This window comes from Berkeleyomyces rouxiae, assembly GCF_048999995.1.
Source record: "Berkeleyomyces rouxiae strain 22BRR77 chromosome Unknown BrBRR77_ptg000002l, whole genome shotgun sequence".
NCBI classification, from domain to species: Eukaryota; Fungi; Ascomycota; class Sordariomycetes; order Microascales; family Ceratocystidaceae; genus Berkeleyomyces; species Berkeleyomyces rouxiae.
The window spans coordinates 1848437-1863226 of record NW_027396492.1 but is presented as its reverse complement, the minus strand read 5'-3'; the positions used below and the strand labels follow the sequence as shown (position 1 = coordinate 1863226).

Sequence of the window (14790 nt, the reverse complement as noted above, 5' to 3'; positions counted from 1 at the left end):
ACATGCCCAAGAAAAAAAAGCATTGATTTTTTAATAGTGAAGAGAGGCGAGACGGATCTTGAATTATTAATTCAGAAAAGATGGTGAAAAAATATTAGTATACGCCGATACGCCAGAGGGCAACTATTTTCTCCAAGCCACTATCAGTAAATGTCAGTGTATATTGGAGGACTCACTGTTCTTCACAGAAGATGTTTCTGGACCGTCACAAGTTCAAAGAGTTAGATAGAGATATTGAATCAATTATCCCAAGATGAAAGAACGATGATCGATGACTTACAAGCCTATAGTTACATACACCAGATAGAGAGAAAGAGCCATTCTTTATATCCAAAATCCTCGTGATCAGACCTCAGTCTAAGAGGTAGCCCATAGGTCTTCTGCTGCGGAAGGCAAAGCTTCCATTACTAGAATAAGAGGTAATTGCTGATACTTTTATGCTGATGACAGGTGATGTCCGTTACCGTGTCACGATGGAGGTGGTGGGCAAAACTTACAAGGAGATGATGATGGCACATGCATTTGTCCCGTGTCAGACGTGAGTTGAAGTTTTGTCACGATATTGGAGACGACTTTGATGGAAATGTGAGGTAACCCTAAGTTAGTGGATTCAAGGGTTTGCACTCGTAATACATCCGCAATATATCGTATACAAATTTAAAAATAAATTCAATGTGCTTCCTCAGAGGTGTCGTCGTTTTTGTTTGTGGTTTACTCTTGATAAAGTCTTCTCGAGATACCTCATGTGTAAATTAGGGCTACGAAAATATGATAACCCTGGCCAACTATGGAACTCTCCTGTAGACTTTAGATTTGCCATGTTTGAATTTTTTACGCCCCCCCCCCGAGCTCTGTAATACAGTCGTTGGATCTACAATCACCCGAATGTTTGCCAAAAAAGTAACTACAAACTTTTGCTTACTTAGTAGTTGACTAACTGTTGTTGCATCCAGTCAACCCTAAAGGATTCGCGACCCTTGAAGAACGAGCTGAATGGAGCACCTGACTAATGTCCCCAAAGCACTATACCCAAAACAATCGGTCACTTGAACTCGAACGTTTGGAGTAAGGGTCAGTCGGCCGTTTGGATCACGGGTCCTAACACTGACGTCACGATTCTGGGTAACGGGCTGAACATCCGCCACTTGCACAAGCTCCGAAAGATCAGAACTCTTTCTACTTGCTCCGGAGAAGCACAACTCTCCATGAACATAAAAGGTTCAGTGTTTCCTATGTCATTTGTAGCTAGTTTTTCCTTCTAGACAACAGTCTTCATCTTCCTCTCTATTGAATACAAGAGCAATACTTTCTACCACAGATCTTTGCGCGCACTCACTTCTGTTACCAATTGATATTGTCTGACGTTCCGGAATCAAACTTCTTCTGTAAAGGACTTCAGTAAGTCCTCACAATCAAAGTACTGAAAAGAATCACCTAAAAGCTTCTACATGTAACTAGTACCATCATGCAACTCAAATCATTCTTTGCTTAGAGCCCGCTTGGCAAAGTCGGCTAGATCAATATGTGCACGTAGGCCCTTGTTTGCTAGCGCCTGAAACGCAGCTTCGAGATTCTCCACGTCCATGTCTTCAGCCAGTACCATGAACGCCTGTATGGACAAGTCCTTAGACCATGGGCAGTGACTTACTGCTCTGTAGTAAGTCTCATATGCTTTGTGACGAAGATCAGCCGACCCTGCACAGAGATGCACGTATGCACTCCAAAGTTCGATGCTGGCGGAGGCGCTAGAAGCGGAAATGCTGCGCTCCAACGAAGCCTGTGCTGAGTGAACAGTGCCATGGCGCAGCTCATGCACCACTGTGCAAATTCTATTCCCCACGCAGTCGTTGGATCGCGAAAGAAGAAGCGTGTCGGCAAGTTTGCGGAAATCACTCCTCAGGAGGTGGCTCGAGTTTATGTAGTCGTAGAGTTCGATGAAAAAGCTGTTTTGGGGGAAACATTCCAAGCATCGTTGTATGTTGAGATTGAGAAACGCCCGCTGGTATGGTCCTCGACAAATGTAAAGATACAAGAGGGAAGCTCCAAAGCTCAGCAAATTTTCCTGTATTGCAGCCTGTTCCGGATTCATTGGGTTTAATCTTTTTGATTGGGACCAAAGCAATTCCATTGCAGCTGAAATGTTGCCCTGGGTTTGGTTCTGAGGCTGAGCAGTACTGATATCAGACAAATATGCCAGTAGCACACGGCATCTTGCAACTGTTGAAAATCCGGCAAAATTCCCAGATGCCACTATCAAGTCAAAGGACCCCGAAAGCATCTGTATACCACTCAAAATTCGTGCTCCAGATACTTCATTTTTGCTGTCAAGTCCGTCCAGCAAGAAAACGAGACGCGACAGAGCCCGGGATCCTGATGCATCATCCACAAGCTCCGTCCATATCCAGCTGAACGCCACTTCGCTGATTGGAAGATTCGAGGGGGGGTTTTCGTTCAAGGCGATAACAGAGGCAAAGACGTTGTAACCCGCCTCTGAATTTCCATTTTGGGACTCGAGAAGTCCATATAAGCGATATAACTCTGCATTGGATGGATCCGACTGAATGATCTGCCGTGCTGACTTGCGGACAACAGGGTCCCGGAGCCAATCTAGGGTCATAACCAGGCTAAGAAGACCCTTCACCGATACCCCCGTGGAGGTCGTGGAAAGTTGATAAAGTGTGTTGCGAATCCATACAAAGTCAACTGGTGCATCATTGATATCCTTGCGGTGCCAGGATCTGATCAATGAGGAGAGATTCAGTGGTAGAGCGCTGGGCAAAAGCAGTGAAACCAAAGAGCAACGGTCTCGCTTCTGATTTTCAAGGACACCTTTGGAAGCTTGTGAAACAGACTGATGCAGTGATGGATCAGTTGGTGCAAGGAACATGTCGTTCTTCGCTTTGGAGACCCAGGCGCTTGAATTGAAATGAGGAGGAAGGTGACTGAATATCAAGAAGGAATCCACAATCTGCTCCTGAAGTTTAGGAATGACAGACAAAGGAAACTGTAAGAGTAGCCCATCTAGATCAGAGGCCATGATCATCCGAAATGGGTCATCTCCGGTGCCATCATCGAGAGTACGAGCAGGCAAACGGCCGTTTTGAGAACACCTCATCTCACTGACCGCCCAAGACTTGTAGATGCTTCTTATTCCTTGATTTGGCGTTCTTACAGTCGTAGGGTCCTCTTTTTCGGGCTCAGGTACTTCGATATTGTCCTGATGGTTGATGAAGTGTGACCAACCAAGGGCGTTATTTTCGCCTATACGCAAAACTTCTGATTCCCAAAACTCAGCAAAGGAAGCGAATTCATGCTCTTCATTATCGACGGTGTCGGGCCGGAAGAAATTCAATTCCAGTAGAGATTGCCAAGCGGCAACAGCAAGCTCGCGGTATCCAGCTTCATGCAACAAGCGCGTCAGGCGGAGGAAAATGTAAATTGCCTCGGCGTACAGATCGAGTGACTGGTGTGCACCATACCGCCGAGACTTTTCCATGATTCCATGCAGCCTATCAATGAACATCTTCTTGACATTGTCAACATGGAAGCCCTGGACTTCTGTCATTTCAAAGTTCACACGAGCTATCCAAAGACCAAACCGCTGGCCGTAGTCACCCGAAGCTATCTCGTTCCACTTCTTGCGCGTGACATCAGTGGACCAAATTTTCCGACCTTCATACATTTGAAGTAGCAGAAGGGCTTCTTTGTCAGCATCCGTTGTAGAGGCTTTAAGGGCCTTGTGAATCATGGATAACTTGATTTCAGAGAAGCTATGAGCCTTCCCAGTGGAGACTTTTTGATTAGGTGCTAGACCTTCCCACATGAGTTCGTTTTGTAGATAGATCAAATCGATCCAGGCTGGGATATCTCCGGGGTTGACCTTAACCTGTCTTGTTAAATCGATAGACCGTCTCTTGAGTGAACTTTGTTCTTCTGTAGCTTCTGATTCACTGCCGCAGGAAATTTCTGCTTCGTCGCCAGACTCAGGCTCGCTGTCCGAGTAATACTTGGGCTTCGCTGGCCCTTCGATGGAGCGGAAGTTTGGACCCTCTTCATCAGAAGTCTCCATTTTTCCACGCTTGCGTTTTTTATTGACAAAGATAATGTCATCCATAATATCAGTAGACTCGGAGTGCTTTGAAGACCTGAGTGGTCGTGTCATGCTGAAAGTGAGTTTTTTGCTTCGCAGGGGCGGAGATCCATAGAACTCCTCCGGGCGCAGTAACGTGAATTGTTCGTGAGGGCCATCACGATGTATAAAGAGCCTCAGCGATGTGCCGAGAAGAAACTTGCGGCGTTCTCGCCCAAAATTTGGGATACTGTAACGGTCAAGTCCAAGGTGTACAAGGGGATCCCCTTTGGTATCAATGACAAAGAAGTCCTGGTTGCTTATGTCTGGTGGTTTTGTCTGTTTCGATGGTGCGTCATTAGGTATCGAGGATATCTTATTAGAGCGCAGCTGATAGTGAGATGTTTCCCGGGTACTTTGAGAATGGTGCCGGTCTCTGCTGGAACCTCGTTGTCTGGGGCGATGATAGCTTCTGTCTTGATCCCGGTCACGGCCTCGCAGTTTGTCTTGGCCCTTGTCTCTGTTGCCCTTGTCTATGAGATCTCTGTTCTTGTGATCTCTATCTCTGCGTGAACTCTTTTCCTGTTCTCTTTCCTGGTCCCGGTTCTTATCACGCTCAGATGTTTTATCCTGGTGCCGGGGTCTATCACGTTCTCGATAGTGGTCTCGGTCACCGTGCCGTTCCCTGCTGTGGCCACGATCTCTCCTGCTATGTGAGCGATAGCGACTACTCCGCTCCCTTGTACGTTTCTCTCCATCACTGCCTTCTATTGAGTCTGTCTTTGGCTTGGGTTTGAATGACGCGAACTTGGGCACGATTCCCGGTTTTCTGTCTGGCTCAGACATGTTTACAGGGCGTACTCATAACGGTGATAGTTCGTGATGAAGGGCACTAGAAAGATGGCAATAAAATGGATACACCAAAGGGATACTAGCCCACGTGTGATGAGAGAGAAAGCAAATTTGAAAGGGGCAAAATGGAAGGCTAGTTTGGCTAGCATTGGTCAAGGACAGCGATAAGTCAAGGTGCGGTACATCGGAGTTGGTGATAATTGAGATGAGAGTAGATAGGGGTGTTTTGTTTTGTGGGTCATGCGCGTACTGTGTGAGAGCTTCGAACTTGTTCGCAAGTTAACAGTGCGGCGCACCGTGCTCTATTCCCCAGGCCATAGCTTCTAGAATATTGCCGAACTGGGCCAGTTGCAAGTCCAGCAACAATCTGCTGGAAGAAATGTACTATTGCCGAGGCATTTAGCTGCATACGTATGTAAACTTGCATTCAACTCGATTGTAACCACCTCAGTTTCACAGCGTTGTTTTCTCTGGTCGATTGACCTGTTTTCGTCTTGTATCCCGACGATCGTGTCTACTTGATGCTTTTTTGAGGGCCACGCCACAAGGTTATCCAGGCTGGTGGAATAGGAGGAATAAGGTGTGGCTGATACGACGAAACAACGTTATCAATGACGTTCTGCTATAAGGCATGTACAAGTACTTCTGGTATTAGCTATCACTTGACCAAGGCAATAGTACCGGTACATATCGTTTGTCCTCTAACCCCTTTGAAATCTGTGCCCTGGCACCATCAACTTGCACCTCCTTGTCTCCCCTATCGCTAGTTAGCGGACTTTGAAGGACCAAGGTTTCTCTGCTCTGACAGTCCATCTGTATGTAGATACATGTGCATGTATGTAACTATGTCTTCATGTACACAGGAAACCTCACGACGGTGCAGCGTAGCGTAGCTCCAGGGTTCTTTTTTTTTCACCGGCCGACCTGGCGGCTCCACTATTTCTTCTGACGTAAGTGCCATTATCCATCCTCATGAAACAAGAGCCAGCAATAAGAGCGCAAAGCAAAATATCAAGTGATGTTCCTCTCTTTCCCCATCATTTTCCTGTTTACCATTTCTCTGCTCTTTACTTTGTTTCGCTTGTGTGACTTGCTTGTCCCCACCAGCATCGTCATCTCTTGCATTTGTGCTTCTTGCGTTACGGCCCGGCCCCTCTCATTAAACTCCGTGTCTGCTGGTCGACTCCTCGGTGTTGTTTTCTCCTAAATTCTCCAAAATAATGACGACATCACTGTCATAAATACACACGAGATTGCTATTGATTAACCCTGTCGCCAAAATTTGTTCTCTCCCCGACAAACTTCTAATCCCAACGATCGCTGACTTGGAGAAAAGGGTTGTCTCGTGAACTTGGCCAATGTCATATTTCAGCCCCGATGCCCCCAAGGGCTTAGAGCCTGTCGAAACCCCGAGCGGCTCAGCGGACCAGTCACTCCAACCGGCCCAGATCTCATTCCGCCTGCCTCCGGGCTCCTCGACCCCTCAACCTTTGACCGCACAGCCACGAGCGTTACCGCGGCCATATCCCTTGTCGGCTCAGCCGAGCTACACTGCCGCCGCTTCCCACTTCGAAGGGGCTGCCGACGAGAACACGCCTCTGCTAACCGGCCGTACTCGGATACGCGTCCATAGTGGCAACATTACCCCATATCCTCGGAACGGCCCTGCTTCCTGGAATCAAGGACTGACAGGTAAGTTGCAAGCACCTGAAACCTCTGTTTTTGTATTTGTCTCAGACACGTGCAACTACCACTGAACGGTTTTGGTACTTTTCTGATATTGACCTTTTCTCTGCGCTTATAGGGAGTCTGCGATCGTTTCGTAACCACAGTCGACAGAATTCATGGGGTCAACGCCTTGTTGATGCTCTTCAAGACCGACAGGAAATTGACTCAAGGCGCCAGAACTTCGCCGATGAGCGCGTATGGTACGACCAATTTACCTCTACAGATTGGGTTCGCGACAGTATCAAAGATGCCTATCGCGTAAAAGAGCTACGCGCTAGAAAAGGTCTTGCGGGGAGAATATATCGCATATACGATGCCTCCCAGGGCTGGATCTTGTCCGCAGTGTGCGGTATGCTCGTTGCATTGTTTGCGTACGTAATCGATGTCAGTGAGGCTCTTGTCTTTGATTTCAAAGAAGGCTACTGTAATACACATTGGTACTATAACCAGGCTGTAAGTCAAGTACGATTATACACAAGCAAGCCCTTCATACTAACACGTATACGTCAGAAATGCTGCGGCCATATTGCCACTACATGCGTTGAGTGGAGGCCGTGGGGTAAGGTTCTAAGCCATGAGGCCATTGATCATGAGTGGGTAGAGTACATTGTCTACATTGCACTCGTCATCGCCCTCTCGGCGGTTGCTTGCTTGATCACCCTCCGGACCAAAACCGTGATCCCCTCAGCCTACCAACTTGCAACACTCGATGAAAATCTTGCTGCCGAACAAGTCCCTACTCCACAGCAGGCTAACGAGGATACCTTATCACCACACCAAGTTCCCAAGATGGAAGCCACCTCCCCTCTTCCTCCAATGGTTTATTACTCCGCTGCCGGGAGTGGTGTAGCTGAGGTCCGTGTTATTCTCAGTGGCTTTGTGCTTCACGGGTTTCTTGGTTTGCGCACGCTCCTTATCAAGACACTTGCACTGATTCCTAGTGTGGCCTCAGGTCTAAGTGTCGGGAAGGAGGGCCCCTATGTGCACATTGCGACTTGCATTGGAAACATTGCCTGTCGTCTGTTCCCAAAGTATGACATGAATGACGGAAAACGTCGCGAGGCCCTTTCAGCTGCTGCTGCTGCTGGCGTTGTTGTTGCTTTCGGCGCCCCCCTCGGCGGTGTCTTGTTTGGACTTGAAGAGGTGTCATACTTTTTTCCAGCCAAGACTCTGTTCCGAACTTTCTTCTGCTGCATTGTAGCAGCCCTATCTCTTAAATTCCTGAACCCCTACGGTACATCGAAGATTGTTCTTTTCCAAGTCAAGTATTCTATGGACTGGAAATACTTTGAGATTGGAAGTTTCATCTTTGTCGGTGTTGTGGGCGGTGCTCTTGGCGCCCTGTTCATAAAAGCTTCCAAACACTGGGCCAAGTCATTCCGACGCATTGGTCTCATCAAGGCGTTCCCGCTTGCTGAGGTGATCCTCGTGGCTTTGGTAACCGGCATCATGAATTACTGGAACATGTACACGCGCCTTCCTGTATCTGAACTTGTATTTCAACTTGCCTCCCCTTGCGAGGATGGTGAGGACGATGCAGGCTTATGTCCGAAAGTTGTCAATGAGATTGGACCTATTATGTTCAACCTTATTGCAGCGTTCTTGATCAAGGGGTTTCTGACTGTTATTACGTTTGGAATTGTAAGTACATATGACATGATGACTGTTTTAACTTGGACTAACCATGATATTAGAAAATCCCTGCTGGTATATACGTTCCGTCTATGGTTGTTGGCGCCTTGTTCGGGCGCCTTGTTGGCCATGCTGTGCAATGGGCGGTCCTCAACTGGCCCGAATTTGGGATGTGGTCCCAGTGTGCTGCTACCTCGCCTGTAAGCTGTATCCAACCCGGTGTGTACGGCCTTATCGGCGCAGGTTCTGTCATGTGTGGAGTGACGCGCCTATCCGTCACTCTGGTCGTTATCCTCTTTGAGTTGACAGGAAGCTTGGACTACGTATTGCCATTTTCTCTAGCTATTCTTGTTTCAAAGTGGATGTCGGATGCCATTGAACCTAACAGTATCTATGTAAGCCAACACGTTCAACTACACTTTGGACATATTGGAACTAACGCGTGCGCTCTAGGACCTCCTAACCGCAATGAACTCGTACCCCTTTCTTGATAATAAGCATAAGCCAATCTTTACAGGAGAGCTGGCTCAAATCATGCCTCCAATCAGACAATGGCGGGTTATCGACATTACCGACTCCCCCGTGGTCCCAGCAACCACATTGCGTCAGAAATTGGAGCTTCTACATCGTGCTGGAGAGCTTGATGGTGGTTTGCCGGTTGTAAGAGATCAAACCCTTGTTGGTCTGATTCCGGCACCAGATCTGGAATTCGCACTTGACAGTCTCCTTGACGAAGCTTCTAGCCAATGCCTGATGGCAAAGGTTGTGTCAATTGAGGACTCGGATGACGAAGATGCAGGAGTAGATCCAACTGATTTCACACCGTACATCGACCCGGCTCCGATGGCCCTGGATATTCAGTCGCCGATGGATTTGGTGTACGAGTGCTTCGTTAAGTTAGGCCTGCGGTACATTTGTGTACTGAAAGACGGCCATTACGCTGGCATGGTAAGTCAACTCTCGCGCTGTATCAACGAAATATTTCGCATGCTGACCAGATGTGTCACTCAACAGACTCACAAGAAGACATTCGCCAAATACATGCGGGGTCTCTTGGAGGAACAAGGCCACTAGAGGCCGTGCTTGGCCAATTGTAAACTTGGCATGTTTTTGCAATCTTTTCGTTCTTGCTTATGTTTTCACTGGTGCGCAGCATGTTTGTCAATTGATATCCTCAGGTGTTTGCTTTTGGGGAAAGCAATGTATATAGTTTAGTCTGCATGTATATTTCACGAAACATAATATGAAGCTGTCGTTGCACAACTTCCCACGTTCCTTATTAAATCTCTGTTCTACCCGAATAGAGCCTTTGATGGTCTGACAAGCACATGTAGACACATTCACACACGAGGGCGCACGTTCTGCCCGCTCCGGTGCGAGGGTAGTGTACATACTTGTATTCCATGGCGGTGCCTGGAAAAGTTAAATCATGATAAGTCGCAGATAGTGGCCCGTCGAAGGCTTCAGCTGTTATCAGGACAGATACGTTATCAGCGCTAGATTATGCAGCTCCATCTTTCGGCCCAAGTACAAGTAGGTGGGCGACAGGGGGTGATGCAGATGGGCGGGCCAGCAGATGGAGGGGCTGCCGGATGACTTCAGCCGGGCCCAAGCTTCTTTTTGATGGGTTGTTGGGTATAACTGTGCAAAGCTACAGGTACATGGCCGTATGTCTGTGTACTTTTAATAGGAGTGTGACTTGGGGCCCGATGTCGGGAGCGCGAGGGGCGGTTTGCCCTGGTTTGGTGTTGCGACATTGCATGATGGTCAGCTATACACAAGCACCGGCTACAGGTAGCTAGCTAGCTCGCTGGGTGGGATTCATGCAGGAAACCGCTTTGCCAGTTCCTGACCAAAAAAAGGCCTGTAGCGTCGACATGGCTCTTTGTATGTGAGCAGAGCGGGCAAGGAGGCATTCCTAAGGCAAGTCTAGTTATGCCACTAGCATCCCACATCACAGGGTCTATTCTGGTGGCTCAGTTGCGGAAGACTTCTGTGGTGTAGTTATCTGTATCACAGGGCCTACTAGCACCCGTCTTTTGGGGTTCGTGTAAAGCCGGTTGAATCCGGGGCCAAGCGCAGCAAAACGGCAAATCAAGCAAGCTATGCCGACCGTGCTGCAGGGCTCGTGAGACGGAAGCGCACGTGAGCGAGCATCAGAGGTGGAGAAATGTGGGCAGAAAAAGGAAGCATGCACTGAACGAACGGGAACGGTGGACCCTGGACACAAAGAAGCCCCCAAGATAGCGGTGATCCTAAGCCCGTGGAACAGCGTGTTGTCGGCTGTGCTTAACGATGTGGATGGGCAAGGTCTACGTGTGGCATTTAATTCTCAGTCGATTTTAACTAAGCCGCCCGTTGGGGCAATGTTTGGAGACACAGGCTCTGTCCAGGGAAAGAAGCTCTACCTTGTCGTCAACCTCCGAACGGATATAAAAGACCAGCCGTAACTGACAGTTTCTATCCTGAGAATCTTGCCGGCTTATCAGTTCACACGCTTTTGTGTTTATCTTCCCGCGGGCTCTTCTTTTTCTTCTTTCTTGCTCTTTCTCTCTCCAGTTCCCACCTATCTCTCCTTGGTTCCCCTACCATCATGGCTTCTGCTGCAACGCCTCTGTTCGCCGGGGAGCCTGACGGCCCGTTCGTAAAGACAGAGTTCCCCGGCCCGAAATCTAAAGAAGCTCTTGGCAAGCTTACCGAGGTGTTTGATACCCGCGCTGTCAACACTCTGGTTGATTATCCTCGCAGCAAAGGCAACTATCTGGTGGACCACGATGGCAACACTTATCTCGATGTGTAAGCTTTTCCTCCCATGTGACTTTGCCTATTCTCTCCTCCATCTGCTGCCCCTAACACGGTCGTCTATCCAGGTACGCTCAAATCGCCTCTATTCCCCTTGGCTACAACAACCCCGAGCTGCGCAAGGTTGCGTCCAGCGATGAAATGATCAATGCCATCATCAACCGCCCAGCTCTTGGCAATTTCCCACCCCACGATTGGGCTGATGTTCTGCACTCTTCTCTGCTTCGTGCGGCGCCCAAGGGCCAGACGCAGGTGTTCACTGGCATGTCGGGCTCCGATGCCAACGAAACTGCCTACAAGGCTGCCTTTATGTGGCGCCGGCAGCACGAGCGCGGCGGTCCTTCAGCAGACTTCACCGAAGAGGAGCTAACGTCATCCATGGAAAACAAGTCTCCTGGATGCCCTCCGTTGTCTATCCTGTCATTCCGCACGGGCTTCCATGGCCGTCTCTTTGGCTCTCTTTCGACTACTCGGTCCAAGCCAATCCATAAGCTGGACATCCCGGCCTTTGACTGGCCCCAAGCAATTTTCCCCAAGACGCGGTACCCTCTCGAGAAGTTTGCCGCGGAGAATGCTGCAGCTGAGGCAGAATCGCTCGCTGAGGTTGAGCACCTCATCAAGACCTTTCATCACCCGGTTTGCGCTGTTGTGGTGGAGCCGATTCAGTCAGAAGGCGGCGACAACCACGCTTCGCCCGACTTCTTCCGCAAGCTGCGTGCCGTGACGCGCAAGCATAATGTCCTGCTGATTGTCGACGAAGTGCAGACTGGCATGGGAGCGACAGGCCGTCTCTGGGCCCATGATCACTGGGAACTTGACGACGCACCCGACTTGGTCACCTTCTCCAAGAAGGCACAGGCCGCCGGCTACTTCTACTCAAACCCCGAGCTGCGGCCCAACAAGCCGTATCGTCAGTTCAACACATGGATGGGCGACCCTGTGCGGGCGCTGCTTTTCCGCGAGCTGTTTAACCAGATTGAGAAGCTCGACTTGGTCGAGAACACGCGCCGCACAGGCGACTATCTTTACGGCAAGCTGGAGGCACTTTCGCAAAAGCACCCCGAGAGCATCCAAAACCTACGCGGCAAGAATCGCGGAACGTTTATTGCGTTTGACACACCCAAGAGAGACGAATTCTTACTCAAGGCCAAGAGCTTTGGTCTCAATATTGGCGGCTGCGGTGAAACGACTGTGCGTCTACGACCGATGCTGATTTTCCAGGAGCACCATGCAGACATCCTGGTCGACTTGATCGACAAGATTCTCAATGCTCTGTGAATTTGGAGACAAGTGGTGGTGTCTGGGGTTTTGACAAATAATAGCGTAGGTTGAAGATTACGGCAAAGATGATCAGCACGGGCAATGTTCATGGAAACTGAAAACAGAGTTGAAAGTTGTGTCTCTTAGAAACAAGGCGATGAGTGAATAGAAACAAGCTAATATAATACAGAATCAAAGCAAACTGGGTATCGTGAGCAAAGAACATAACAACCAAGGCCAACCCCAATACAACAAGTAAAAAAAGACAAATCGTTCAAGGAACTTCTTCTCCCCCCATCCCTCACTCCTTTTTTTTTCTTCTCGTGGTGCTGCTACTTCTTGGACTTCCCTCTCGTCTCGGGCTTTTCCTTTGCCGTCTTGCCACGCGTGGTTGCCCCGCGAGTCTTGGGCGGAATCAGCAATGTCTCACTGCGGCGCGATCCAAGAGCCCTCCGCGAGTCGCCGTTCGGATGCATATTCAACGCCCCCATGGCACCAGGCTGCGGCTGTGCTGGTGGCTCGGCGGTTTTGGGCATCAAATTGCGCTGGGTTGGCCACGGGACTGCAGGTGGCGTCGGGGCGGGGATCTTGCGCGGACGGCCGCGACTGCGCTTGGCTGGCGCAGATGCCGTGGTGGAAGCTGGAGCTGGAGCTGGAGCTGGAGCGGGGGCTGGAGCCAGAGCTGGCGTGGAAGCGGGGAGAGAGAGCGTGGCAGCAGACGAGTTCAGTTTCGATGTCGATGGGTTGGAGGCCGGGGAGGCTGTGGATAGGGCCGGAGCGTGGAGTGGCGGCGAGCAAGTGCTGCTTGCCGACGAGAGCGTTGTCTGGCTTGCCGTGGATGCAGACGGGCCTGTAGTGGCGGGCAGTGGCTTGGACGTGTGGACGGGCGGTGGCGGCGCTAGTTGAATTATGGGTGAGTACCGACCAGAGACGCCTAGGCCGTGGGCGTGGGGAGCAGCTGCGGCCGCCACGCAGGCGATTTTGTGGTGGCCCATGGTGCTGGCGTTGGCGGCGCTGCTGGGGTGGTCCTGGCCGGGCTGTGATGCGGGCGATAGCGCCGGCGTGGGTGTCTGGTAGGGGTTTCTGCTGGCTGAGGACATGTTGGCGGCGGCTGGGGTCATGGCGACGGGCGCAGTGCCGAAGCTGGCCGGGGCTGTGGACGCTGGTGGGTGCTCGTGATACGGGGTGGGAGCGGCAGGATGGTTGGTATAAGCGTTGTAGTGGTTCCTCTGGTCTGGCGTAAAGACGGGCGAGAAGGCCGGGCGGTAGTGCTGGGAGTACGAGTGCGAGTGGGGGTGGGGGTGGGAGTCATGCGGGCGGGCATGGAAGGACTCGGACGGCGAGCACTGCAGCGACGGGTGGATAATGTTCTGAATCGACGGCAGGGTGACGCATGTCTTGTGCACAGCTTGCTTCTTTACAGCAAGGGCGTAGGGGTCTTCCGAGGCGCGGCGCTTGCTGGCGATGCTGGTGGGAGCGGGCAGGGCGGCAACGGAGATCAGACGCTGGACGGCGGCGTTGAAGGCCAGAGCTTGGGGGCCTGTGGGCAGGCATTAGTGTTAGTGGCGGGGCGGGCGGGAGACGGACGAGTGACGGGCGCTGGGGAGGCGGCTTCAGGCCCAGACCCAGAGAAGCGGCAGGTTTACCTTCTGGTGCTGGTGGGCGCAGGCAGGCTGCATGGTGTTGCGGGTTGTGGACCTGGTCTCTCATAAAGTCAAGCAGGGCGCTCACGTCTGCGCCAGCCGACTTGAGGATCTCACAGATCACCCAGCGCTGGTTGCCTTTCAGTCAGTATGTGTATGTATGTGTAGTAGGTGTTTGGCGGATATCAAGCGGCCAAGACAAAGAATCACAGACGGCACAGAAAACAACAGCAGAAGAGCTTACCATCATCTCATCATCATCCATAGTGCACGGGTGGGCGTTGTCGAGGGGAAGACTGAGATGAGAGAGCGAGCGAGAATGAGCGTGAGGCGTGAGAGTGAGTGTGAGTGGCGGCCTGGAAGAATGATGAAAGAAACAAAGCAGGGGCAGACCGATAGCACATTGACTATAAGTTACAAGCGACTGGGGGCAGGCTGCAGATTTATATTCCTTAAGCTTGCTTGCTCCGTTGTCTGTAAGTTGGATTGGATTGCCTGTATGTAACTCTCTTTCTTTGTATTTGTATTTGTACATACATATGTATGTACTTAATGCTTGAACTCCTTGGCTGCCCATTGTAAGTATGTTGTACTTACAAGTCTTAACTACAGAACCCTGCAGGCCAAGTCTGCCCATTCTGCTGACATGGATGGACTCTCATAGCTAACAATGACAGTAACTAAGAGCAACTCAACAAACTACAAACTAGCCTTGGACAATAATGGGTTGGACAGAAAAACAGAGTCCGCAGAGCAGATGGTGCGTGAAATGAGCTGGATCCTGGAGAAGAAACATCTGTGGAC

At 50.4% G+C, this 14790-nt stretch overlaps 4 protein-coding genes across 4 annotated transcripts; 2 read left to right on the top strand and 2 right to left on the bottom strand.

Annotated features, from left to right (window-relative positions):
* Positions 1-1477: 1477 nt before the first annotated feature.
* BROUX77_002060 (uncharacterized protein) lies at positions 1478-4915 on the bottom strand (the record flags this gene model as incomplete). The annotated part of the gene is made up of 1 exon (XM_073746559.1): positions 1478-4915. The coding sequence occupies one exon, from the start codon at positions 4913-4915 to the stop codon at positions 1478-1480; it is 3438 nt and encodes a 1145-aa protein (XP_073607142.1).
* Positions 4916-6279: 1364 nt separating this feature from the next.
* BROUX77_002059 (uncharacterized protein) lies at positions 6280-9355 on the top strand (the record flags this gene model as incomplete). The annotated part of the gene is made up of 6 exons (XM_073746558.1): positions 6280-6613; positions 6726-7102; positions 7160-8290; positions 8344-8676; positions 8735-9229; positions 9296-9355. The coding sequence occupies 6 exons, from the start codon at positions 6280-6282 to the stop codon at positions 9353-9355; spliced, it is 2730 nt and encodes a 909-aa protein (XP_073607141.1).
* Positions 9356-10874: 1519 nt separating this feature from the next.
* On the top strand, positions 10875-12361 carry BROUX77_002058 (uncharacterized protein; the record flags this gene model as incomplete). Its single annotated transcript, XM_073746557.1, has 2 exons — positions 10875-11077; positions 11152-12361. The coding sequence occupies 2 exons, from the start codon at positions 10875-10877 to the stop codon at positions 12359-12361; spliced, it is 1413 nt and encodes a 470-aa protein (XP_073607140.1).
* Positions 12362-12675: 314 nt separating this feature from the next.
* BROUX77_002057 (uncharacterized protein) lies at positions 12676-14251 on the bottom strand (the record flags this gene model as incomplete). Its single annotated transcript, XM_073746555.1, has 3 exons — positions 12676-13883; positions 13990-14116; positions 14231-14251. 3 exons carry the CDS (start codon positions 14249-14251, stop codon positions 12676-12678), a joined length of 1356 nt encoding a protein of 451 aa, XP_073607139.1.
* Positions 14252-14790: the final 539 nt, after the last annotated feature.